Source organism: Dermacentor silvarum, chromosome 1 (assembly GCF_013339745.2).
Source record: "Dermacentor silvarum isolate Dsil-2018 chromosome 1, BIME_Dsil_1.4, whole genome shotgun sequence".
In the NCBI taxonomy this organism is placed as follows: Eukaryota; Metazoa; Arthropoda; class Arachnida; order Ixodida; family Ixodidae; genus Dermacentor; species Dermacentor silvarum.
In genome coordinates, this window is record NC_051154.1 from 198,504,492 (window position 1) to 198,532,303 (window position 27,812).

The 27,812-nt window shown below is 43.2% G+C and overlaps 1 protein-coding gene across 3 annotated transcripts in view; it reads left to right on the top strand.

The window, feature by feature from the left end:
• Positions 1-27,812, top strand: part of LOC119436629 (phosphatidylserine lipase ABHD16A-like) — a 90,495-nt gene that overhangs the window by 24,326 nt on the left and 38,357 nt on the right. For all 3 annotated transcript variants that reach the window (XM_037703551.2, XM_037703549.2, XM_037703550.2), the window contains exons 7-17: positions 3,528-3,623; positions 4,127-4,200; positions 7,803-7,843; positions 7,942-8,046; positions 8,869-8,982; positions 14,324-14,488; positions 17,490-17,553; positions 19,663-19,726; positions 19,822-19,878; positions 19,949-20,011; positions 20,135-20,208. In XM_037703551.2, the coding sequence (XP_037559479.1) occupies positions 3,528-3,623; positions 4,127-4,200; positions 7,803-7,843; positions 7,942-8,046; positions 8,869-8,982; positions 14,324-14,488; positions 17,490-17,553; positions 19,663-19,726; positions 19,822-19,878; positions 19,949-20,011; positions 20,135-20,208 (917 nt within the window). The remainder of the gene's footprint in view (positions 1-3,527; positions 3,624-4,126; positions 4,201-7,802; positions 7,844-7,941; positions 8,047-8,868; positions 8,983-14,323; positions 14,489-17,489; positions 17,554-19,662; positions 19,727-19,821; positions 19,879-19,948; positions 20,012-20,134; positions 20,209-27,812) is intronic.

A 27,812-nucleotide genomic window follows, 5' to 3' on the forward strand; every position in this document is an offset into this window, starting at 1 on the left:
AATTTTTATGACTATTTTTCAGTCCCCGCGAAGTCCGGAAAATTGGTCGGCTACTGTGATTTTAATTTACCTAATTTTTTTTTTCAACTAAATGGAAAAAAAGGACTGCGTACATACCGGAGCTTTCTATCTGAAATGAAAGTATAAGCATTAAGTTTTTTTCTAGATTTTTGCTACCTTAAGTCGATCCTCGTGTTACAACCGAATACCGAAATTTAAGTTGTCTAAAAAGTGCAATGATGCACCCAATTCTAATCAACGGGTGAAATGTGCGAGGGAAAGCGTGCGAGGGACACGCTCTTTCACGAAGAGCGAACGCACAGCGAAGAGCAAACTTCGGCGTCTTCCGCCGTACGAAAGGCCGTTGAGGGATGGGAGGGAGGGAGCGGAGGCAACGTTTAGGCTGCGGCACAAAATGCGTATCTTGCGACCGGGCGCAGGAAGAACTGGTGACTCCCACGCGAAAGGAGAAAAGCCAAAGGGCAGCGCAGAAGGAAGAGGGCGCGGCTTCTACTCTGCCACCAACTGCATATTTGTACTTTGCGCGGCTGTCACGCGCTGTATCTTGAAAGCGATCTGCAACACGGCTCATACCTTTGAATGCGCTGTGCTTTCACTGCTCATTTTCTGTTGAAGCGATAGACCGCATGAACCTTCGCTCGCTGCTGCGGCCACGCTTGCTCACGCCAGCGTTTTGACAGTGGTCGTCTGTGGTCATCGAGTGTGATCTTTTCATGTTTGCTTGTGCGCGCTGACACCATGTATGTTAATTCAGTTATAAGCGAAGGTGTCGCAAGTTTATACAGCTGATAAAACTATTATCCTTACTCCATATAGCTCTCTACTAATTTGCTATCCCAATTGATGCTTCTCTTTTTGGGCAAAGCTACCACTTTTTCATGCATCCGGTGGTCTCGCATTACTTTAGTGGTTTTCTTCTTTTTTTTTTGCTGGACACAACAAAATGTCACCCCTCGCGTTACTTTTCCGGTTTTATTTTTTCTTGATTGATGCAATGAAAAGTCAGCCCTTGCGTTACAATCGAGTAAATATGGTATATAGGTCATTCCACGCCAAACGCACCAGCTGAAAAGCTCATGTTCGATTTTTTTTTTCTAAATTGACATTTATTGAGTCTAAAGAAATGTGCAAGGCTGACTTCTTATTCATCGACAGAGAAGTTGGAGGCGGGTAAATAAACGGAGGCACAGCAGTCTCAAGCACTTCTGCAACACCTTCCCGAGAGAAACGCAGTTAATACGTAAGGTTTCCCACCTCCCCAAGGCATGTATTGCAGAGGAGATGCACTGCTGGTCGACGGCACCGAATGGAGTTGGGACGAAATGTCAAAAATATTTTTCTCGCCCAAAACAAAAATTACTCCGATGAAAGTTTCCAAAAGAAATATTGTATGAAATATGCAACTGTTCATATTTTTAGGTGGGACACCTTGATAGTAGAATTTACAGCTGAAAATGTGACACAAATGCAATTTTGGTGTGAAAGCATCAAATGGCCCATTGAGCGAAAAAGCTTGCGTCTGTAGCCTGTAGCAGTGAAACAGCACCTAAAGTCCCATTGGCTGCAATGCCACCTCACGAGCGCGCCTCGAAGGAGCAGAGAGGGCAGAAGGGGGGGACACCTGCTGCGGTAGCATGCCAGGTGGTTGCGTGAGGGGAGGGGGCATCGCCGCGACACCACGTCCCCCTCACTCTTGCTCTCGGAAGCCAGCCCGTGGTGCCCGAGCCAGCACCACAGGCTGCTGCTGCCTGCTGGCCTGGGCAGCACGTACTGCTATTGCCTGCCAGCCTTGGAGGATGCTGCTGCTTCCTCGGTCTCTTGTTGCACAGGACGTCGGTGGTGTGCGGCGTTGGCACCGCAGGCTGCTGCTGTTTGCTGGCTTGGGTAGTACATTACTCGCAGTGCAAAACTCGAAGGACCGTTCAGCGGCATTCCATTAGACATTAATGCTTTCTTATTCACAACTCATCAGAAGTGCTTAGGTGTCCTCGGATTTTTTGCAGGTCTGGGATATTTTTTCACGAATATTTTGTGGTTGTTGCATGTTGAGATATTTTAGCCAATTGTTTGGTAACAAGACCACCAGGAATAGTTAACAAACAAATCAACTGCAGATAAATGTGATGATTTTATTAAGAAATAGGAAAAATGCCCCAAATTGGCTTTTTTTGCCTGCATTATTATGATAAAAATAGTTGGCTCACAAAGGAGAGGGCATAGTAAAGTACAACTTTTCTAACATGCACAGACGAAACCTTCACTTTCATGGAATTAAAATTTATTCTTTTATTTGCTATATGTTTAGCTTTTAAGGGTACAATTTAACTGGTGCTCAGGCAGCCAATTTTTTTTTTTCACACAATATCTTTGGAATACATTTTTTTTAGACCTAATATGTATTTATTATACATCTTTCAAGGCCTAGTAGGCACAACAGAAAGGAAATAAATTAATGCCCACAATGTTAAAAAAAAAAAAATCGGAGAGGGTTGCGTTTTAGGCTGGTGTTTGTTTGGTGTGGTAGATCCATATATGACCTGTTGCTCATGAATAACTTTATAATCAGAAAAACGCAGACCTTTAGCTTCTTTCACAAGTTTTCATAAGAAATGTGTATGAAATGTTACGGTCAAATCGCCCCCATATGTTTTAGGTGCCTTGCACTTCAGGCACTGCCAACGAAAAGTGATGCGTGCTGTTCTCGCGTGTATGCACCTGGCGGAAAACATGGGGCACTGAAATATGAATCCTGGGACGACACAGACTTGGTTAATGAGCTTCACTTACAGGCTGTTAACTGTAAAGGCAATCAACAAGCCGAAGAGGAGCCTGATAAGTTGTGCAGTATTGCTTTATGCGCCAAGCTGATACTGTGCAGCTGCAGCTTATTGGGAGGTGCATCTTAGGCATATGCGAATAGTTTGCTAAATACATTTTACATACAAAGAATCACTGTATTCTGGTGGTTAAAAAAAATACTTTGGTCCAAATTTAGGGGTGTCGTCCTTACATAAGAATATACTATGGTAACTAGCCATCTCCTTAGGCGCGCATGGTAATGCTCCATTTTATTATATTAGTTTTTTTTTATTAACTTGGCAAGGGGCGACATTGTGATTTTTGTTTCTCTGGGCCATCTGTAGGGAATCATATCAATGCCACTTCTTTAAATGTTAACCGGAAGTGTCTGTCGGCATTGATGTCTTGTTTGTAAAGGCAGTAAACACTGTCTGTTGTATTGATTATTGAGTAGGTCATAGTACTAGTTAGCCACCAGTGCTAATGCCAGTAGCAGTGCCAAGGTTTCTTGTGTCATGGGAAACAGGTGGAATTGCATGCACGCACCAGTGACACATACAGGGAAAAGTAACTTATAAACACGAGGCACCTGACTATTTTACTGTCATTGGTATTTTATCTACGCAGGAAGAGCAAGTTACAGTAAGCGAGAACGTGTAAAAAAAATGCTGTGAATGTATATACTATTCTTTTTTTGCCTTTTGTAGGGACAAGAGCAAACCACGTGTTGAAGTCGAAATCCAACCATCAAAACGAGGAAGCTTTTTTGCAAGCTTGCGTGCCTTGCCATGTGAGATACTGAGGTAAGCCTCACTAATGTACTTGAACAGAACTCTATAGAAGTAACTAGAATTGTCCTGCAATGAGGTGAGTGTTGAAAAAACAAAAACGAGAGGCTTCTCTGGTAAAGTCATGTATATAACTTGCTTTATGAATGTGTAGAACAAGGGCATATGACCTACAGTCATCCGCAATATGAGGGGGACGTTAGATTTTTTAAGCAACAATTACTTGTGATGTGTGGATTTGAATCTGACATGTTAATATGTAAAAAGTAATAAGTAATAAGAAGTAAAAAGTTAATATGCAAGAAGTAGTTTTTCCTTTAAACATCTATAGTCATTGAACACTTTAGAGTGACGTGTATGCTAGCTACTACAGCCTCTTGTAAGCAGTTTGAGTGTTCCTTTTCATATTGCTTGAATGAGGGGTTACTTGTATGTGTAACTTCTGTAAGAATCGTTGCTAGCTTACGTTATTGCAGCTTTGTGAGGATGTACAAAATTAAGTCTAATTTTATTTTCAGTTACATTGCAGTGCACACATTTGGTCGAAGAATGATGTATCCTGGAACAGTTCAACTGCTCCAGGCAGCAGTTGGTATGTATTTTCTTATTTTACTCAATGCTTTACCAGTTGTTAGCAGTTTGTTTTCATGTTACAGTAGTAATGCATACACTTCCTACATTGCCATTCATATAGAAACAGTGGAAGTTCCTTCTTTAAGGTATTTCGGCTGCCAGTTATGTATTTGCTTAATTATAAGATGCAGACATCGCGAAAGAATATTAGCTTTCTGTGACAAGAGAGGTACTTTTGCATGCCATGAATGCAACATTATCAAGAGCTTCGAGTTGTTCCCATGTAAGGACTGCACTTTTTTTTTTCAGTTTGGTGAGGTGCAGCCCTTACATGGTGCCCGGTTGTTTGGTAAAATTTTTCGGATTATACTCTGAAACCTGTCGTAATCATTTGTGCTCGCCCACCACCACAAAAGTGAACGCTATTCTTTTTATAAAGAATTAATTTATTAATTCATGACTACTCGTCTTCACTATTGCTGCCACTGGTGCTTACGATCGGTTCCTCAGCACATCTGTGGAATTAGTCTTCTTCCATGCTATCCATGGCATTGGAGATCCCCATTATGTTAAAGCTCTTAACAATTACTTCTGACGACACTGCACGCCACCGATGCAGATGTTGCAGCCGGCTGCTCGCTTGCCATGCTCTTAGGTGTGCGGCAATCTTGAGCTTGAGCTTAAATGCAGTGCCATAAGCAATCAAACGCTTCCTGTCCATTGTGGACTCCCGGCAGCTTTCATATGAGCCGAAGGAGCTGGCTGTGAAAACTAACTGCACAAAGAAAAGATGGCGCTGATGACTTGTGCGCTGCTATGAAGGAACCCGGAGGAGCCGGTCGTGGCCACACACCGGACGTTAGAGGTCAAAGCGCAACTCTTCTCATTGAGTGGCAGCACGCAAAAATTCACTGATACGGTATAGCGTCTCGGTTGGCATTTTTCTTTCTCCAAATTTTGGGCTACCAGGGAGCGTGTCCCTTATGAGGGATCATATGGAAGTGACTTCCAGTGACATTTTTTTCATGCACGACCATCTAGCAAGGGCACAGGTAAAGCTGTAATTATCTCCCAAAGCACCTAAAGGTGGGAACAGTCCAGCACCGTCATAGTGCTTGTGACCTGCGACAGCACACATGATATTTTCTTTCCGGTAGCAGGCCGCTTGTCTTAATCTTCATTTCGGCAACTATACTTTGCAGCTTAATCAAAACAATTACAAGCTGTTACATCTATGGAAAAGGTGGCATACTGGTGCTAGACTAATGCAGCTTTCTGTATGCGCTTGTCCCCATTTTTGCTAGCTACTCAGTTGCACCACTATTTGCTTCAACGAAGAGAAACAAGCTAGGAAAATGCAAACAAAAAAGATGAACTTGTACAGCTTGGTGCTAACAACTCCGTGTCTACCTCATATTTTTCTCTGCTCAGCTCTCCCCTTTGTCTGTGTTTTGTCAGGTGGTATTTTCTAATGTTTTTGCACAATGCTGCACCAGGTTGTGTAGTTTGCCATTTTGTTAAACCATTGCTTTTCTTGTTATAGTACAGTAAAACCCCGCTGTTACGTTTTTCACGGGACTGTAAAAAAAACAAAACATAAGAGCCGGGAAACAGGAAAAATTAAGAAATGGGAGTAGTGTTGAACTGCACACAATATTATTTTAATTCTTACGTGTGAAAAAAAGTAGTTTCGCCCAAAAGTCGAAGCATTGATTGCGATAGCAAATTAGTAGACAGCTATACAACGTAAGGATAGTAGTTTTATCGTTCGTATAAACTTGTAAACATTCGCTTATTGACTATATTAACAAGCATGGTGTCAGCGCCCACAGGCAAACATGAACACATCACACTCGATGAGCAGCGGACATGCGCTGTCAAATGCTGGCGCGAGGAATTTAAGCGCTGCTGCAGAAGCGAGCGAAGTGACCTTCGTGCTGTTGTCTATCGCTTCAACGCAAACTGAGCGCCGAGAACACACAGCACGCACAAAGCTACAAGCCGCCGCCGCCCTTACACTGCGTAGACTCTGCCCCCACGCAGATCGCTTTCAAGATACGGCCCGCACGACCGCGCTCCGCCGCGCAGTATGATGTCAGAGCACAATGCTGCCCGCTATCCCTCCCCCCTTGTTCCCTCGCCGGTGCCTCGAGCGCAACGGAAGAAGGTGCGCTTCCTCCCTGCTTTTCTTTCTTTCGCGCGCGAGATTCAGACGCGGTCGTCGGCTCCCCTCGCACGCTTTCACTCGCACATACGGCGTGCGGCGACGGCATTATCGCCCTTGGACTTTATACATAACATCTATGAGCCAAAACCAATTTTAGGGCCGCAACGCATCATAGACACCATCTTTAGATAGCAAATGTGGATCTCAAGGGCCATACTTTTGCTGGCGGAAACCGAAAATACGTAATAAGTGTCGCCCCCGGCACTTTGGGCGGCCAATGCCATCGTTAAGCAACCAAGCCAAGCGACATGAAAAGTCAAAATGGCCGCTCGGGCCGGCGCGGGGTGGCAGTTCGCAACGTATGATGTGGGAACGGTCCCACAGTTGCGACGTAACAGCGGGGTTCCCAATGCATTGGGTTCTATGGGAGTTGTGCCGGGACCGGCCGAAAACGACGTAATAGCCGGGAAAACGCAGCACCCGGGAACGTAACAGCGGGGTTCTACTGTATTAGTACTATCTCACTGTGCGACATGTGTTATTTGTTTTCTTTTTTTGTGTGTGTATGTGTGTGGTATTGAGACAAGTAGGACCTTTTTCTTTACCTTTCTTGACAGAGCATAAAATAGATTATTATTTAGCAAATGACCAAGGTGTATTAGATTTACTGCTTGTAATGTGTTTCTTACTTTCTAGTTGACTTTTGATCACTGATTTTAAAATTGTTTCTGAGCCACACAGCCGCAACATTTTATCAGATACGCTAGTTAACAGTACCTAGTGTTGCTGCAAAGGCTACCAAAAATTCTGAAAAACCATGTAGTAGAGGGAATCAGTTTATTCAGCCACACGTTGGCTGATATTTAGTTATAAGCTAATTCAAAATGCCACGGCAACGAATTTGTTTTTAATATTAACTTAAGCGGGCAGGTTGTAGTTGTCGAATTAAAAAAGAAGCAGTTGCTGAACACAGGTTCATTTGCTAGGAATCCTGCAACAAGCACTAGTTCTGAGATATTGATCCCTAAGCATGCATTGGATGCTCTTCAAGAAACAGTAATAATAAATGGAACACTAATGTGCTCGCCACAAATTTCAAGCACTGATATCTCATAATTGGTGTTTGTATCAAGATTCCTTGTTTTCTTATATTGTGCACATGCTTTGAGCAGTGGCTGTATTCAATGTTGTAAATACAGCATGTCCTCTAAAGTTAATTGCTTATCACTGATTATCAGCAAACTTGTGGTGTCTGCTGGAATGAATATTATGTTGCCAAACAAGTAAATTCTGCATATGCTGCATATCATTAAGAATCTTTGGCAGTCTTTTTGAACGCCCAGTATTTTCTGTATGCTGTATGGCATGTACTACGTATCTCGAAAGCTATGTTGGTGCTTCTTCATGACGGAAGAAATGAGTGATTTTAATGTATAATACTCCATTTATTGTAGCACCTATGCTCATTCAGGGTAGAGCAAGACTGATTGAAGAGGTAAGCATTTAAACTACCTGTGTGTTCTGTACATTTTTTACTGCATGCAGCTTCCTTTGACTTCCATTTAATTAATATGACCCTTGCGTCTGTTTCAGCATAATGCCCTGCGTCACAAGTTGCTCACCCGTGATGGGAATGAGATTGACTCTGTGTTTGTGGACAGGAGAAATTCCAATGTCTATGCAAATGGAAACATTCTGGTATAGTTCCATATTAGTTATGTGCCTGTTATGTGCTAGTTCGTGGCTAAGATGAGAGTGTGTAGCATACAAAGAGCTTGTATTGGAATAAAAATTGCTGTTTCAGACTCCCGAAAAGTAGTGCGAGCCAGGGCCTTTGGTTGAAACCCCGAATTACAGATACCACCCTAGTCGAATGAGAGGTTACCTACCTGCATGTCAAACACAGATATGTTTAATTTTGGTTGTGAAATGGATTGGCAGGCTGTTGTGTGACCAGAACAATGTAGTACAAGTGCCAATCATTAGTATAAGTACGTTAATTTGACAACTAAAAAAGCAACTATTATCGATTCCTGAACTCTGCAGCTTATCAGAACAATAATAGTACCTCATGACCTACATTGTGTCACCTGGTGGCATGTTTCTTTCACTTGTTTTTTTTTTTTGTACCTTTTAACTTGCTAAATTGTTCCAGCACTGTTAGTTCTGCTTTGCCATTGTCAGACTTGGTGGCAAAGGGGAAAATTTGTTAAAACGCTGGTGTACTTAAATTTAGGTACTTGCTAAATTAATTTGACACCAGATGGCCAAATTAATCCAAAGTCCCTCACTATGACGTGCCTCAGAATGAAATCGTGATTTCGGCATTAAAACCCTACAATTTTTTAAACATTTTTTGTGGCATTATACTGTGTGCACAAAGATTAAAATTATGTTGCCTATATGGCCTTGTCAGTTTGTTCTCTTGCTGCCATTTCATGCCTTTATGAGTAATTTTGATGCTTGGCAGCTTTATTTGTCACCTAACATCCTGTTTATTGCTACTGCTCTTCATTACAGGTTGTGTGCTGTGAAGGCAATGCTGGCTTTTACGAGTATGGCATTGCAACAACCCCCATTGAGGCTGGGTACTCTGTGCTGGGCTGGAACCATCCTGGCTTTGCTGGGAGCACAGTAAGCAGCTGATTGATCGATTGTCACCTACAATGTTTTTATTTTATTTATTTTATTGCAACATTGATGCATTAGCAGACGCATTTGGAGGCCTGCTGAACTCTTTCTTATCATGAAAAAAAGTCCCTTTTTTTGAAAGCTTTATAATGCTTTTTGTTGAATATATGATCGTGGTTACAATAACAGGCTATGCAGTAAAACCTTGTTAATTCAACCTTCATTAATTTGGAAAACTGGATAATTCGAACTTGTCCTCTGGTCCCGGCAAGCATATGCATTACTTAATGCAATCAAACTCTCGTTAATTCGGACATATTTGGCCGCACATCAGTTAATTCGGACAACTACCGGAGCTCAACGAGCGCGGAACGCTGCAAATATGCAATGCCAAGGAGCAAACACGGTGCTACCATCCAACCTAAATGAAGCAGCAAAGTCCACGTCACCATAATCATCAGCGGAAATTGGACATGAATAACGGCAACGCCGAACACTTTGTGCCTATTTGTGAAGCCTTTATTCTTGTGTTTACCGCCATGCATAACACCGCGTTAGACGTGTGCTTCATAGTTACCGGGTCGCCATCCATGATCGTGTCGATAGCCAGCATGGTTTCGTCCACAGTGGTTGCGGCAAACAGTACAGTATAGACCGCTTATAACGTAAGTCGCCGGAGTCACGAATATCTGCACTATAAGCGGTACCGCACTATAACCAAAACAACGATTTTCAAGCCCTGCATGTATGCAAAACATGTAGACCAAGCATGCAGACGCGCTTTGTACTATCGCGATGTAGCCGGTGCTCTTCAAGTTCGGCAGCTTTGCACCGAGTCAAAACGAAACGCCGCAACCGCTGCGGAAAAAACCGTGACCGCTATCGACGCGATTATGAACAGCGACTTTGCGGTGCTGAAGGCACACGCCCGACGCATGCACTAAGTCTGGATGAATTAACTACCATTCGCTGCAACAACTGCAGTCGAAACCGCAGTTGCTATCTATGCGATCATCGATGGCGACTACGCAGTTTTTTAGGCACGCGGCCGACGCGTGTACCAATTAAAAACGAAACTACTGTTCACCGCAATTGCTGCGGGGAAAACCGCGGCCGCTATCGACGCGATCGTGGATGACGACTACGCAGTTACGAAAGCCCGCGGCCAACGCAGTGCCATGCGTGGCGGTAAATGCAAGAATACAGGCTTTAAAGACACAATTAGGCTCGAAGTGTTCCGGCGTTGCTGTCATTCACGTACGATTTCAACTGATGGCTGTGGCGATGCGGACTAAGCCGCTTCGTTTCGGTTGGACGCTAGCGCCATTCTTGCTCTTTTGTGTTGCACATTTGTGGCGCTCCGCACTTACCGAGCTCCGAAAGTAGTTAGAATTAACCGATGTGCGGCCAAATAAGTCCGAATTAACGAGAGTGTGGCTGCATTGAAGAATGCATACGCTGGCCGGGAGCACGCACCTTGTTGAGAAGCGTGCTCGCTACCGCCCTTGTCGGCGAGATTTTCCCGCGGAAGCCGCATTATAACCGGTACTTCGTCTCACGCGGCTGCACTGTGGGCGGTGTGCGTATACTCCATATGGAGTGTTATGGGAAAATTAATGGGAGTCTGAAAAGACCGTACTATATCCGGTCCTGCACTATAAGCGGTTACGTAGTTTCATTTTGAATCGGTGTGCGCAGTCGTCCGCTTGCTTTCAAAGCTGCGTAGCCGCCATCCATTATCACGTCGATAGCGACAGCGGTTCCTTCCGCAGTTGTTGCAGCAAACGGTAGTTTTGTTTTGACTCGGTGCATGCGGGCCTTCAAAACCGCGTGTCTTCAGAACCAAATGGTTGCCGTCCACGATTGCGTCAATAGCGGCTGTGATTTCATTCGCAGCGGTTGCGGCAAATAGTAGTTTCGTTCGGACTTGGTGCGGAGCTGTCATGAATGAAGAGCACCGGCTACATCACAATGGACGGAAAGTCTGTTGGCCATCAGCTCACTGGCGAAAGGATAACCGGGATGTGTGTGCAATAGTGAAAAATGTCTCGGATAAGGATGCGCGCCGCGGCCGTGCTGCGACGGAAGTCGCGAGGCCTTTGCAGCTGTGATCACTAATCAGTCATGAGATGACGAGAATTGCAGCTTCCGCACTACTTTTGTTCAAAGTAGAAACGGGATTTGCTCATTCATTCAGGAAATAAAAGTGTTGACGTAGTAAGCATTTGTTTGTTTTTTTGATACCCTCGATAATTCGACATTTGAATAATTCGGACATTTTTTCAGTCCGGCCGTGATCAAATCCCGGCCGCCATGACCGCATTTCGATGGGGACAATATGCAAAACGGCTGTATACCATGCATTGGGAACATGTTAAAGGGGCCCTGAACCACTTTTTATTGAAGTTTAGAAATCCGTTTAAGTTAAAACAGACTATTTCAGAAATACTTTGCCACAAAAAGTTCTTCAAAATGTGCAGCAGAAGCGGAGTTATTGGCAATCAAACATACCGTTCGTGATGCTTCCGCTCCTTCAATGATTTGCACTGCAAAGGCTACGGCGGAGCGAGGTGTGCCCACAACGCTCTGCCTACTGCATGTCACTGTAGCGTGCAGTTCTAATTTGAATTTGGATGCTCATGTAGACGCCACTATTTCCGATTTTGGAGCTTACGACATGCTGCCAAATGTGGTAGTCCTCAGTGAATCGCAGTGCGTTCAGCCAGTGGACTCGTTGCAGCAACCCGCGGCGGCCACGGTGTCTATGCTACGTAGCAGGCTCAGCTTCATGCAACTGCAGCATTTGCTTTGTGCATGACAGGGCTAGAGTACGTGCTCGCGCTCATATGCACCTGTCTGGCTGTGCTGCGTGGTGCAGACCGGCTTTGTCCTGCACCAGCTTGACCGACGGATAGTCATAATCATCAGCCTATATTTATGTCCACTGCAGGACGAAGGCCTCTCCCTGCAATCTCCAATTACCCCTGTCTGCGCTAGCTGATTCCAACTTGCGCCGGCAAATTTCCTAACATCATCACCCCACCTAGTTTTCTGCCGTGCTCGACTGCACTTCTCTTCTCTTAGTATCGATTCTGTAACTCTAATGGTCCACCGGTTATCCATCCTATGCATTACATGGTCAATTAATGTCAATTAGTAATGTCAATTAGAATATCGGCTATCCCCGTTTGCTCTGATCCACAGCGCTCTCTTCCTGTCTCTTAACGTTCCGCCTAACATTTTTCATTCCATCGCTCTTTGTTTGTTCCTTAACTTGTTCTCGAGCTTCTTTGTTAACCTCCAAGTTTCTGCCCCATATGTTAGCACTCGTCGAATGCAATGATTGTACACTTTTCAACGACAGTGGTACGCTCCCAGTCATTATTTGGTAATGTATGCTGTCTGCACTCCAATGCAATTTTTTTCTTCTGTAAATGTCCTTCGCATGATTAGGATCCGCTGTGAGTAATTTACCTAAGTAAACATACTCCTTTACAGACTCTACAGGCTGACTGGCCTCTAGATAGTAGCCACATCCGAATTGCGCATTTTGAAGCGGTATCAATGGCTCATTACAAAGCGAAGTCGTCTAACCAGGAATGGCCAGGAGTGAGTGCGCACTGGCAAGTGTGCGTCTGGTCTGACCTTACGTTTCGAGTGATTCGAGGCTAGTTAAATGTTCAAGTCTAGTCGAAATTAGCGAGACCCGTCAGCTACAACACCAATAAGCAGGGTGGCCAAAGTTTAATTCCTACGCGGGTGGCTGCGTAGGAATTAACTTCATTTGGAAATACGGGATTATTATCGAAATTCGAAACCAAATTTTCGCTTACTTCCACCTGTTTATTAAACTGCGTCAATAAATATACACAGAAACTGTAGGAAGAAGTGCACTGATCCGAACATCCTTCTTAAATGTCAGCTATTGGTCAATAGCAACCGCATATGGGGATCTGCTGTATTACGAAATAAAGCGTCCAGAAAAGAGTGAAGAGCAGGTGAAAAGAGAGCGTTTGAGAGAGAGTTGACTTGCGCTCTGCTTGAGAGATCTACGAGCCGGGGACCACTGCAAAATTTGGCTGAGATGTTCACAGCAGCATAAGCTATCTGCGGACTGTGTTTTTTCACCAAGCTCGAGGGGCTGTTCAGGGCCCCTTTAAAGAACCCCTGGTGTAAAAATTAATCCGGAGTCCCTCACCACAGCGTACTTTATAATCATAACATGGTTCTTGCACCTAAAACCTTATAATTTAATTAATAAAATAATAAACACGACCATACAAAGGATACCGCTGGTTTTGTAGGCCTCTGGTGCCCGAATTAAAACATCCATGATTCGACATCATCCTCAGACTTGCTGATAAGTAGGAGCAGCCAAACAATTATCTGAGCACACAGCAGAATCACCTGCTGCAGTAGCTCAGTGGCTATGGCATTGCACTGCTGAGCACAAGGTCACAGGTTCCCGGCCATGGTGAACGCATTTCGATGAGGGCAGAATGCAGAAATGCTTGTGTACCATGCATTGGGTGTATGTTTCATGAACCCCAGGCGGCCAAAATTAATCCGGAGTCCCCCACTACAGTGTGCCTCATGGTCAGATTGTGGGTTTGGCATGTAAAACCCCCATCAGTTTTGCTGCAGCTTTGTTTCTTTTGAAACATTTGTTTGAAATGAGCTGTTTGATATTTGCAAATTCCGTAAGGCAGCATGGCATAGGCACACAAAACATCCATTGATGGACATTGAATGACTGAAATGAGCATAAAGTACATTTATAAGTTATCTTGGCAAATATTTCTACTTTCTGATGGTAGTCTACATAATGATACTGTGTGCAGTTGTGAAAGTACTGTGCCAATTGCACTATCTTGTGCCAGTCTACACAAACTGTACCAGCCTGCTCCAAAGGACGAGTTTAGAAAGAAATCCCTGAATTTAGGAGGATGCATGCTTTCAGTGGCAACCACATAGGCATATAGGCACAGCTACATGCTAATGTTCATCATACAGGTCCAATCCAATTTAATTGGCCTTTAATATTTGCCAGCTCAATAGAAAGCTCATGAAGAAAGTATGCTTACTTAGTGCATATCCTAACTTGTCGATTGGAAAATGAGCAGAAATAAATGTTATGTTGGTTAATTATATTGCTGTGAACTCATTAATTCAGGTGCCCACTGACAGACAAAGCAGTCATGAAGCCCATGGCCTGTTGTTCTAATTTTCTCCTCTTGAACAATAAAACAACCATTCATGGGAAGGGAAAGAAATGTCAAAATTTTTTTGATACAGTATTTGGTGTCATTGCTGCTTGAAAATGAACATATCCAATCTTTTTCAGGGAGTGCCTTTTCCAGACCAAGAAAAGAATGCTGTGGATGTTGTGATGCAGTTTGCTATACGTCGGCTGGGCTTTGCCCCTGATAGCATCATTGTGTATGCATGGTCAATAGGAGCTTTTTGTGCCACCTGGGCAGCCATGAACTATCCTGACATCAAGGGGCTGGTCAGTGGTTTTTTCTGTTCCTTTTTCAAAAACCTTGTTTACTAGGAATGTGCGTACTGTACAACAGACTAGGATTTCCTGAAGTGGGCTACTAGGGCCTTTATATGTGTCCTACTTGAAGGCAAGAATTCTTGGAAAGGTTTTAGTAATGTAGTGTTAATAGAAGCAAATGAAATGTGAGGTTGTGAAATGTGAGAAATCAGGTTGCAGCCATTGGGAATCTAGGTGCCGTTTCACTGCTACAGATGGCGCCGCCCTTTTTGCTCATAGGGCTATTTGACGCTATCACATGAAAAAATGCTTTTGTGTTGCGATGGGATCCCTTACTGATTTGAAAATGATGGCTGACGGTCTACGAGGAGCAAAGTGCATGCTGGGCCTATTTATTCTCAATTTTTTTTTCCAGCTAAACACATACTCTCACTACATTCACATTGGCATCTAGGAGTGGAATATATCTGCAAGAGTTTGTCATGTGCTGGAAATGCACTCTACTTCACAATTTGTGGCTTATATGTATGTTTATCGTTTTGTGAGCTAGTTTCAAAGCTTTAAATGAATTGCCTGCTGGTATCGGTGCTTGCTTTCGTCTATGCATTTCACCGTAGTGATAGGGCGTGAAGAAAGATGTATAGCATGATCTGCTTGCAGAAACATGTGGCAATAGTACTTAGATTGAAGTTTATATTTTTTAAATATATTATTTATTAATACTTTACATGGCTTCATGAAGGCATTGGGTAAATGGGGAATAAGGTTACATCAACGTAAAACAAGCCTTATTCAAAAGGCAAATAAAGTATCATGTAACAAAAGCATTATTCGCACAATGCAAAAACATGCACCGTAAAACTAAAAACAGGAAAGACTATTCATGGGAAATACTAGTAAATATTACACGAACATCCATGCACTACAGAATAGGCATACAAACGTGAAAATTGCCATATCACTTGCTCGATCACAGCATTGCAAAGAGCAAAAAAAAAAAAAAAAAAAAGGAAAGAAAGCCTCGGCAGACAACAATTAAACTCTGCCATCTATTATAAGTTACCAGTTCACAGACAATGGTGTGAGAATCTACACATGATTTGTTTAGAAACATCAATTAATAAACATACTGTATTTTTGTGCGTATAACCCGCCCTTGCATAAACCTGCAGCCCTAACTTTGAACTCCACGAAAAAGGAAAAAAAATAACCTCGCATATTACCCGCACGCTTATCCGAAAAAATAGGACTAGAAAGTTACAACTACGTGAAGTCATCATTTCGTTTTCAAAACACATTTATTTCAAAATGACCGCCGCAGTGTTGTCAGTGCTGTCCGATACAGTGCTGCCATCCGAGGCTTCATCGCTGCTCTCAAAGACGTAATTGTCTTCGGAACCATCTAAGCTGTTCCTTATGGTACATTTTTTTAAGCACTATGAAAGACTGCCGCCGAGACACACTCATGATGCCTAAACAAGGCTGGCCAACTGTGCAAAACTGGGCGTACAAGAAATGGCACCTGACTCGTTGCAAAACCATGCGAAAAGCGTCTAACCAGACTATGGATGTGGATCTGGCTATAACCTGTGTTGGCCTCTTAATGGCTTAACGCACGTCGATGTCGATAGGTATGCGGACAATGCGGACTCTGCACGGCAGGCCGCGCGTTGCCGTGAAGCCGACCCCCTTCCCTTCGCGAATATTCGCCGATTACCCGCACCCCCACTTTTTAAGCAATTTTTTTTTTTTTTTCAATTTTTGGTGCGGGTTATATGCGAGAAAATACGGTAACCATAAGTACGAACTATTACACTTCGAGGTCAGTGGATAAGGATATAGGAAGGTACAGGAAAAACAACTGCACAAAAGTGTTAAATGGTTGAGGCGCCAACATATTTAAGGCAGAGCTGAAAAATTGCCTAGAATACATCCTATGAAAATCTTCCGCAACACGTGAAAAGAGAGGCAATGTGCACGTTGAGGTCTTGCACGGTGTGCTTTCTACCACTGCCTCCATGGGCACTAGAGCCCTCGGCTAGCAGCACCACTTCGCATACCTGCCAACTTTCCCGAATTGTGCGGGAGCCTCCCGAATTTTGGTCACATCTCCTGATTGTACGGACGCGACCTCAAATCTCCCGAAAAGTGGCTGCCACAGCTCAGCGTTTTTTTTTTTTACGCCCTATAATATAACCATGCGGGAAAGCAGCGTAGGAGCAGTTAATCACAAGCATGCATCTTGAATCAAGGTAGCGGCCGCCGGCACCACCATGAACGTGAGCAACAAACGGGCGCGGCCATATTGAATTTTCCGGATTGGCTCATCTCAGGCTGACTCGCGTGTTTTTAGCAATCCAGTCGTTATATGATCGTGGGTGCACTAGGCTTCAGTTGGCTTTGCCAGGTCGTCGAGTGAAGTGCGAAACGCCGAACCATCTTTGTGTTTCCCCAAGTTTAGTTAGAACGATCAATGGCACTTTCAAAAATGAAAACGATCATACACGACTGAGTTTCCGTGCTCCCTCACTTCGCGGAAAGGAGACAAATATGGATTCTGTACCTCGTGCACATGTAATGCGAACGTTTTGCTCGGCGGCAAAAAATATTGTTTTTTGGGGGGCGGGGGGGGGGGGGGGCAGGAAATCCCCCCCTGCCCTCGCACGGTGGTCTCCTGAATTTGCATGTTGCTAGGTTGGCCGGTATGACTTCGGGGCACCTGGGCCACACGCGCCCGATCACTTTTTTGCTGGGGAGCATGCTGAAGGGGATGGCCAAAGCAAAACCTGCCATCGTGTGCAATCTCACCATTTATGTACATTTTTGTTCTGTACTGATGTGCCATAATGGTGAAATAAACAAATGTCAAATGTTAGTGAGTGTCCCGGGCTGTGTGGGACTTGTAAATCAAAGAAGTCCAGTGTAGTCTACATAAAGAATTGTGCATTACTTTTAGAATTTTGTGTGGATCAGTTGCACATTGCTATGCTGCTGTTGTTCTTGCAAACAGATACTGGATGCTACCTTTGACGACGTTCTCCCCCTGGCTGCATCCAAAATGCCTCCTAGCTGGGGTGAGCTGGCAATTCCTAGCAATCTTGCAGTGTCTTTCATATGGGCTCCTTAGAGTTTCTTGTTTGTTTTTAATTGATTGTTATAGAATAGTCGTTATTTCTTAAGAATTTAGTGTCTGGGCCAGTGTCGAGTGAAATTGATTGCAGCTTCGATTTGGTATCAAAACTTTCAGTTTGCTAAGTGTTCCAGTTTACATAACTGAAATTTAAGAATCGGAACTGGAAACTCGTGCCGCCACACTCCCTTTACTGTAGTAGTGAATAATGTACTGGTAAAGCTTTGTAATGTCATTGTGGCGCTTCTGTAGGCAGTGCGGAATATACTAATTAAACAGGATTTTCTTTCTGTATGTTCTCTGCTATATATAGAGGGATGCCAAAAACATTGACAGTCGAGAATGCACACTGGCAGTTTAAAAAGTGACAAAGTGACAATCTCTTGCTGGTTTCTATCAGTACAGGAGGAAATATTTTGATTTCTACCATGTTTTTTTTTTTTATGCTCTATCAGTTGTCGGTTCATTTTTGGGTTCATTTTTGTTTAAAGAAATGGGTAAAATTTTCTAGATTTTGGAGTATATATTTACAAATTTTGTTTAAAATCTCGCAAGGAGTTTTTAGATTTACTTAATTAATGCAGAAGCCTAATTATTATGAAAGTAGTTTCTTGAAAACATCTTCCTAAAACTCATTATCTTGCTCGGCCTACCCCCAATTTAACCCCTTCAGTGTCTTGACGTACGGGTACGTTTCCGCGTTTCTGTCCCACCATGTCACGGATGTACTTGTACGTTCTCCACTCTCTCCACTTGGATGTTCGCAGTCACATGAAGTTGACGAGCTCTGACGAGGTTCCGCCATCCATTGTATACTTCTACAAACATATTTTCTCCTCTCTATGGGTTTGCTCAGCCTGGCTTTTTGTTAGCGGCTGTGTAACGAGCCCCTATGTGGGGGTGGTTGCACCGTGCGGAGTGCACCCATCGGCAAACGGGAGGGGTGGCTCCCGGACATTGTACACTGCTATGAAAACAATATTTTGTGCAAATATTCTCGCGAAAGCGTAAGGCTCGTGTATTAATGCCATCTGTCGTATGTTTATACGAAAATTGTCTTTGTTTTTCTTCCAGTCTTCCACTATCTTCACTACGGCTTGCCTACTTTCCAGAGCTCCTTCTTTGTTTGATGTGCTTTCTGCGGGACGGCTCTGCCATCTGTAGTATCTCTTTCTTGAGTTGCTTTCTGTGTAATCTGTTGCTCTCTGCTTTGTCTGGTTGAGTTCGAATAAACGAAAGCACTCTTCTTTGAGCATGGCCGCATGATCACTTTGAGATGGCTGCTTGTGTGGGACCTTTTGACTGAAGAGAAGATTTTAACTGTTGATTGGAGCGGCAGCTCTTGTGACTCCGAATACGAGCCAAGCTCGTACTCGGGAGATGACAGTTTGTCATTCGCACGCGGAAGAGGCAACTTCAACTGTGTCAGGTTTTGACCCGGACACCGTAAAAAAGTACAGAGAGCGATGGTGTTTTTGAGTCTGCTGCGCATTTTATTCCTTTTGTCAGCTAGAAATGTGAGGACCATGCCAAGGGAACATTTGCCATTGTCCATGCCATTTTTTCCCTTTTGCATAACCAAAAATAAACCATTGCGTTCATCTTATATTAACGAAAAAAAGCGGCACTAGCAGTGCGTCACCTCCGAAAAAACCCGACACTGACAGGGTTAAGCTCTTCCATTGTATTTTCCTTAAGTACCATTTCAACTTTCCCAATTGGAAGTTTTGATCAGTTTGCTTGATCAGTGACCTATGATCTGTCATGCATTGATTGTTTCTTTATTTAATGCTGGAGGCTTTCCTTTTCTCTGAAAAGGAAAGCCAGATCATTTTTATCTGTTGCTAAAGTCTTATGTGAATGCCTTTTTTACTTGCCTTCCTTAGTTTAGTTCACTTACTGCTTTTTACTCAGTGATGCTCATATTGAAGCGTTCATAGAGTTGAATCCACTACCATTTTTTCAGGAGAAAAATCTTGGGCTCGTAATATTAGAAGTACACTAGGAAACTTTTGTATGCGAACATGTCATGCTTATTTTTGCTTGTTTCCAGAGCCTATTGTGAGGCGAACAATCAAAGGGTACCTGAACTTAAACAATCTGGAGCAACTCAACAGGTATTTCAAGAAATACAAAAACCTCTTTAGTCTCTTTTCAGAAAAAAATAATGCCAGCGCATTTTATTTATGCCTTTGTTTTAAACTTCTCTTAGATACGGAGGCCCTGTTCTTATGTACAGACGAACACGCGATGAAATCATTTCAACACAGTAAGTATCTTGCCTGCCGTAACAGGTAGAAAATTTTAACAAATATTGAACTAATCCGCTCTGCCCACAGGGAGACGGCACAAATCGTGAGCAACCGGGGAAATGACCTGCTGATCGGTTTTTTGAAACATCGGTAAATATATGAATGACTGCACTCTCAACCAATTTTTGTTGCATACTCTTATAAAGTACCTCTCGTCCAAGAGGTTGGCGTGCATACAGAGAATGTAAACTGAGAGCCCCCTGTTGTTTGCAGATTCCCAAAGCTTGTGACAGAAGAGACTCTTTGGGCACTTCGAGACTGGCTTTCAGGAGACAGGGGTCACCAAAGTAAGATATGCAATGTTTAATGGAAGTCTTTTTACTTGCAAATATTGAAGCAGTAATTGCACATATGTTAAAGCTGTGGAATCTCCTCGGATGTACAAGGATAGCACTCAGCAAGTATGAAATTTGGGAAACACTTGCAAGATATTCAGTCATCTTGTAATGCGCTGAGTGACTGAGTAAAACTGTAACCAGGATATGACACACCAGGCAAGGATTACAGAGCACAAACTGCCTACCGATTTATTGTCAATGAGACATTGCCCATATTGTGGGCTCCAGTCAAGTGAAAACACAATGACTAAAAGGCAGATGCAGTGTATGATAAGCCAGTGCCAGGTGCCTGGCTCCAGTTTGCGTGACAATTCTTGCCAGCACGTATCTTGGGTTCCCAAGAGCAAAAGAAGGTGTGCTTACACATACTACTCTATATTCCTTTCCACCCCAATGTTTGGAGTCTCCACAAAGTTTCTCTACATGCTCTAGATTTCTCGATTTCTGATTTGTCAGCCTGCTTCTTATCAAGGCAGATGAGAGGATACATCTGGTTCAATGCAAAATGTGCTCAAAACAGCATTTTGTGCTGTTTTTTTTTTTATTATTGTCCACTTTGCATGCATTTTGGCCTGTTGGGGCACAATAGGCACCTTTTAAGCCTGATGGGAAAGGAGGGCATGCGCTGCTCTGCTTGCTCTGGTTGCGTCTCTCATTCCCGCGCATCTTTCCTCATTGTTTTTACTGCACGCGACACTGTGGTAGCTAGCGACGTATCGAACCTTTACCTTTGGCTCAGGTTTGTCCGTAAAGCGGTCAATTGGAGGAGAAATTTTGTTCAAATAACCGTTGCGCCGTTTTTGGAGTTCAAATTCGCGGAAGTTTTCCTCTGTTCAAATATATGGACTTTGTCGGGATCAACAGAGCATTTCAAGTTATCAGCATTTCACTGTACCAGCATTGTAAAGGTCATTTTCCTCTCTCTGTAAGCTCGAGCAGGGGCATCCAGGGTGGAATAGGATGTGTGCAAAGGCTGGTGAATGAAGCCAAAGCAAAAAATTTTTGGTAGTAACTGCAAAGGAAGCAGAACTCAAGGCACTATTGGTTCAATTCACCGCCACACGAGACCTGCGCATGTGCGCATCACCTGCAGCTTTGTGCATTCGAACTGTTCTCAACCACTGTTTTTGGTGCATTTTAGGCTCTACGATCACTTTGCCATTTATAGTGTGCACAATTGCATTTGCAAAATGACCCTGAAGTTCCACACACGTCACAACTTTGGAAAGTGGAATCTTTTCACGAAGCTTCAAGGGCACACCCTGCGGCGGGTGAGCAAACGCCTGCGGAAGTGACTCATGCTCCGAGCTTTCAAGGCCACCGTGAGAGACTGATGTAGCGTCTTCTTCCCCAATACTGGACGTTTCTGTTTGGCAAGCTCTGGTGTTTCAAATGGCTGCAGCCCTGGCAGTTGTATAAATAATGCTGGACAAAAGGGATTCATGGAATGCTTGAGAAGTTGAGCACTGTTAGTGGCATGTGCATGGCATACCATTTAGAAAAGAGCATCAAGGAATGTGCATCCAGGGCAGCAGCGAATATTGCAGTGTGAAAAAGTGGTAAAAAAATGATGGAAGATCAAAGCCTTTCTCACAGAAGAACGCAAATACAAGAAGGCCCCGCCTAAATTTCATAAGAGCTTTAGAGGCCACATGTGAAGTACAAATGAAATGGCACAATTGTGAATATTTGAAGGCATATTTCTCATTTTGTACTTTTTAGCAATGTGTGAGTTTTCAAAAACTATCATTTTTACATTGTCTTGCACAGACTTACTTTTGGAGAGTTTTCTGTGGGGTTAAACTTTATGCAGAATGTTAATGGTGGACTCTGAATTTTAAGTTTTATATTCCTTCTTATAGAAGTAAATTTTTAGCTCAAGGGGTAAGTGCAATTGTAGCAGTGCCAATTTCTCTGATAACTACTGAAATATAAAAAAAAGGAAGGCTTCACAGTAAGTATAGTTTGGGCCTTCCTAATAATATAGAAAGCACAAAAATGCTAAACTTTCTTGTCATTCCCGCATGGTAGTTTTCAAATGTAGTCAATTGAACTTTTGAAGGGCCATAATTCTTTGACAAATTATTCTACATATAATAAAATTCGCCACTCAGCCTAATACCATTGCTCGAAACATGCCATTCAATTTTTATTTTAACCCTTTAAAGACGAGATATAAAAATACCTGAAGGAAATGTTCTATTTTTCATAAGTATGTGCCAAATACACAGAGAATAATGTTAAGTGAAAAGAAAAAAAAAAAAATGTTATGCAGGAACTTTCATAGGTGGGCAATACCAGGCAGAACTCTAGGAGCAAGCTTCACCCCAAGCCACGTATGGCTTTGTTTTGAACTTGTACAGACAGTTTTATATAAGTTCCTGCTCAATTCCAGAAACTGACGCTGGCTGCTGGTCATTCAGTGTTGGCCGACAACATTTAGCCAGAAAGTTTTCGTCAAATGGGAAACATAGCTATACACATTGCATTTGCTCTACATTGCCTTGTGGTCTTGCACTGGTCTTTCTCCTCTAACTGTGTTTTCAAAAAGCGAGTTGCGTGTCAAACTTCCTGCTTGTCCTGTGCTCCTGCTCAAATCCAGCAAATGACGCTTGCTGCCTGTCTTTCAGTGTTGGCTAACAATGTTTAGCCTGAAACTCTGTACTCAACATTGAAACACAACAAGAAAAAAAGTTTTTCTGGTGTTCTGCCTGTTAGTAACACTTGTACATAAATCATTAAAATTGAGCCAGCGGTTAAAAAGTTCACTTTCATAGGCCGTGTCTCTCCTTAAATACCAGAAAGCGCGGCTCTTTGTGCTGTCCTTAAAGGGACCAACAACCATCCAGAATGTGTCTTGAGGTTATAGTGCCGATGGAAAGATTGAGACTCACAATGATAGGAACAAGCATAATTTTATCCCTTAAATAAGGAATTATTTTTAAATCACTGAAACTTGCGCAAAAATGACAGGGGGATGACATTCTGCGGCGAAACATGTCATCAGGCCTTGAAAACCGTGTCTATTTCTAAATAAATGTACACGGTTCAGTTGGTCTCAAATGCTACATCTATGAAGTCAAACAAATTTCAATTTTTTATTATTATAAGTTATCTCTATTTATCTTGTGTATTTGTAATCTTCAAATAGTTTTATAGAAAAGTGGCACTGCCTACGTGCAAGAAGTGGACCCAATAATTGGGAGTGGCATCGTCTCGGCAAGTACAAAATCAACCACTGTGCTGCACCAACAGTACTGCAATGACGTGCAGGCGTGTGCACGCCAGCCGACTGCGAGTTTTCAGGATGACCACACTAGCGGTGCATTGTGCACCGCCGCCTGCCTCAGTCGACTCAGTCCATTGGTCCATTCGTCCATTGCTCAGACACATGAGCAGCGATGGTTGCCTCTGAGGTGCCACTGAGTTACAGAAACTAGTCTCGAGGGCTATGAAGTCAAGGCTTCCATGCTTTATTTCTTTGCCGAAAGGAAATTTTGCAAAATAGAAAAGTGTCCGCGACATCTCTACAGTAATCAAAAGTTGTTGCAGTATTTTTAGACTGCAGTCTCACCGTCTAATCTGCATGTGTTTCGAATTGCTCAGTTTCTGTCGCCATAGATATCGCTTATCACTGTTGCCTGCGTCTGTACACAGTAAGTAGAAGAAATTCCGCTGATCGAAAAATCACGCTTCAAAAATTTCCACATTCCCCGGATGAACTGTTGTGGTTATAGAAGCTTCAGATAGTAGGCTTTCATTGCACCAAGAAAAGGGAAATGCTTGAAAATGGGTTGCAGGGTGCGCACAGGTCCTTGAAAACCCTTGAAAACCCTTGAAATTGAAAGTTGCGTTTTTCAAGGCCTTGAAAGTCCTGGAATTTCTTTTCCGTCCTTGAGAACCCTTGAATTCTTGGGGTTTTCACGGGGTCCGACAGTGCGACTCGCATTATATGGAGGTTGAGGGTGGTCCTGGCAAACTTAATTGCTTTCCGCAACGCCGGGACCGCGAAGTCAAACTTCCTGCTCGAGGAAGAAGCGAGTGCGCGTCCGCCGCGTACTTTTTTTTCTTTGTTTTTTACCCTCTGGCTTGCTTCGACTTCGGGGTTGGCCAAAAGCCATAAGTTGCTGGCCACAATAAGGCCAGAATGTCTCGACCTCCTCGGAAAAAATACAAATCATGCCATCATGCTTATTTGTAACGAAAAAGCAGTTACATGAATCTTAACAGTTGAATTTGGTAGTATTTCACTTCTTTGGGGGGTTCACCTTGGGCTGGATTTATTGGCAACCCACTAAAACAGGTACAGCCTCATAGCCTGAGCGTTGTCTGTTGGCCACATTGTGCTTTGCTTATCTGCGTGCGCACTCTGGTGCCGTCGACGCTTTGTTTGCTTTTTCCCCCATTTCGGTTGTGGTGGGCATGGTTCAGAATAATGCCTGGGAAATGTAAATTCCAAAGCGCCTGACTCAGCAACGACGATTACAAACTTTGGGTTGCGCTGGATACATCGGACCCCCACCGCGCGAAATGCACAACCTGCAGAAAGACCTTCGACATCGCAAAGACCGCAAAAGCGAAGGCTGAAGAACTCAGGATTAAGACGCAAATAGAAAAGAAACTGAAAGACCTGCCTGAGCTTCAGAATTTCATCTAGTCGAATGAAACTGTACGTGCACTAAGTCAAATCACTGTCCTTTGTTCTGTACAATAAAGTGTAACGTGTGTGAACTACCGTATTAAATATTTAAATTTTTTGAAAGGTCCTTGAAAAGTCCTTGAATGTTTTTCTTGGAAACCTGTACGAACCCTGGGTTGTTAGTCCCTTTAAATGGTTCGGAGCACCCGTCCATGTGGTGATAAAGCCTATAACAATCATTTCTTTTTGTTGGTTTGCCCTACCATGTCTCTTAAAGGGACGGACGCTAAAGGAAAATATTAAGTAAAGCTATATTAAAAGCTTAAGCTTCTGTAATAATGAATTCATCATTCGTAGTGAGAAGAGAGTTTTTGTAAGTGAGAAAATTACAAAAGTCGGAAATCGGAATGGCACCACCTGTTGTGGACTATGGTACCTCTCATGTGAACTGGGCACTGGCTGATGCAGAGAGCACGGCATAAGAGGGAGGTCTTGTGGAAATACGTCAATTCATCCCTTTTGGTGCGGGTAGTTCAAATTGTGAAGCAACAATTTTTAGGCGGCAATTTTCTACACAACATAGTAATATACAGTCAATGACCGACTTTTTGAACGGCTTATTTTTCAGACATGCCTGATAATTCAGATGCCTTCGCAGCACTGCCATGCACCCCATAGAGCCAATGTGTATAAGGACATCTGAAGTTGCGGTCCCTGAAAACCTTCACTGTCTGATTTTTCTGACTTTTTGCCGTGACAACAATTCTGAAATGGCATTAATTGTAGCCACTACTGCCACCATTTTGATTATCTTGTAGCCTTGAACCACGGTTCTGGCACGCTGATCTGCTGGCAGCCGTAGTAGTCATCTTGTGCTGTCGTTAGGTTTAGATGCTTCGATGTTCGCTGTCGTTTCCTCCTTCCTGTTTGGTGCCATGTTTTTCATTTAAAGGATTTGTCGCTGTCAGCAATGGTGCTGACTCCGCCTTCTTCATCCTCGCTGATGTCGAAGCACAGAAAGCACAACAAAAGTCTAAAGCGTTGCATAGAGCCGGTTCCCGTAAGTCGGCTTCGCCGCAATACAGTGCTGTTACGCGGTCAAGCATACACACTAATTTGGCGAAGCTTACCAAGAGTGCAAAGGGGCCACTGTCACAGGACATTATATTTTCCTTAATTATACACACGCACACCCGCAGTCTCCTGTCACACTACTAGCACTGAGATGCCTAATAATTGTACTAGGAGGCCTTTAGATTAAAGCTATTTCAGACGTGATTGTAATTTGAGCCTTGAGGGCAGTTGAAGGCATGGATTTTTCTTTTTTTTAATTTCAGATTGCCTGATTTTTCTAACGTGTTTGCTGTTCCTCGGGAGTCCGAAAAATCTAGCGTTGACTGTATTGGCACACAAGAAATGATGATAGACTTCTAGACTAATAATCTCTCTAAATAGCTTGACCGAATATTTTCCTTTAGTGCCCCTTAAACAGTGTTGGTTAACATTCTCAAGTCATAAGTGATATACATGTGTACAAAAGGGGGGGGGGGGGGCAAAACTTGGTGGGAACATGAGTACATACATGGCTTGAACTGCGAGCCATGTGCATTATGCAGGCACAAAGCGTGCTCTGGATGCAGCCCACATTGCATCATCTGTCAATGTGCTGGGTGCAGCACGAGTTGTGGAGAAATATTTGAGATATTGCACACCAGCAGCTGCCCGGCTTATCCATTTTTAATTAATTATACTGAACTTTGCGCACCTTGCAGTACCTTCAAAAGCATGAGAACTCATAATCCAATCAATTTTGGTATGTGTGCGCAAATTTGTCGTCACAGCATGTCTGATTATAGCTGACACAAAAAAATGTCATGAAGGCAGTGCTTCTCATGCCTGCACGGTGCTGCCATAGGCTCATATCTTCCTGCTAAGTTTGGTGCCCCATGTACACCCTATTCTAAAAAATAAAAGCCAGCTGCCCATTGCAGACAGCGGCCAACTAGTCTTTACCTTTTTATAAAGACCATAAAAAGAAAGTGAAAGTATGTGTGGAGATGGTCCCTCTATTGACTTTCTTAGGTATTGTACAGAGGTTGTGAATTTGGTTGCCACTTGTGGCACATGTTCCGTTCCTTTATCAGGAATATTTAAGCATCTTCAGAAAATTGATGACCCCGCATAAGCAAGACCTATAAATTTCTTAGAGCAGTCCTTTGACCCCTTAACTGCGACGACGAGTTAACTCGTCACGATAGAGGTTGCACTACCTTGTAATTTTGACACATAAATAATACGCAATGTCTTTTGCTATGTTTTTTATGCAATAGCAGTAAAAACACTAGAGACATTACTGGTATATCTTTTAGGAAAAAGAAAAGGCCATACAAATGCATTTAAAAAAAAGTCCGCATTTTTCATCAATTCTTTTAACTTTGTCACGGCAATTAAGGGGTTAAAGGGTCCTGAACCACTTTATATAGAAATCGGGAAATGCATTTGATGTTAAAACAAGCTATTTCAGAAATACTTCGCCGCAAAAAGTACTTGAGCACGTTCTGCAGAAGCGGAGTTATTGGCAATCAAATATCGCCTGTGATCCCCTTCACGGTGCTCCAGGTCCTTCTTCAATGCCTTGCTTTGCAAAGGCTATGAGGGTGGTGCCCACAACACTCCGCCCAGTGGACGTCACAGTGGCGCGCCATGGTTGTTCACATAGACACCACTACTTCTAATTTTGGCGCCTAGACGCGCCAAACTCGGAGGCTTTCCTCAGCTTACAGTTGAGTTCATGGTGTCTTATCGCTTTGCTGTGCTACAATGTACCAGATAGCTCCGCGTGGCTATTCTTGCACAGATTCTCAAACATGAGTAGCACATTTCCTTTCGCACTTATCTACACAATTTTCAAGGA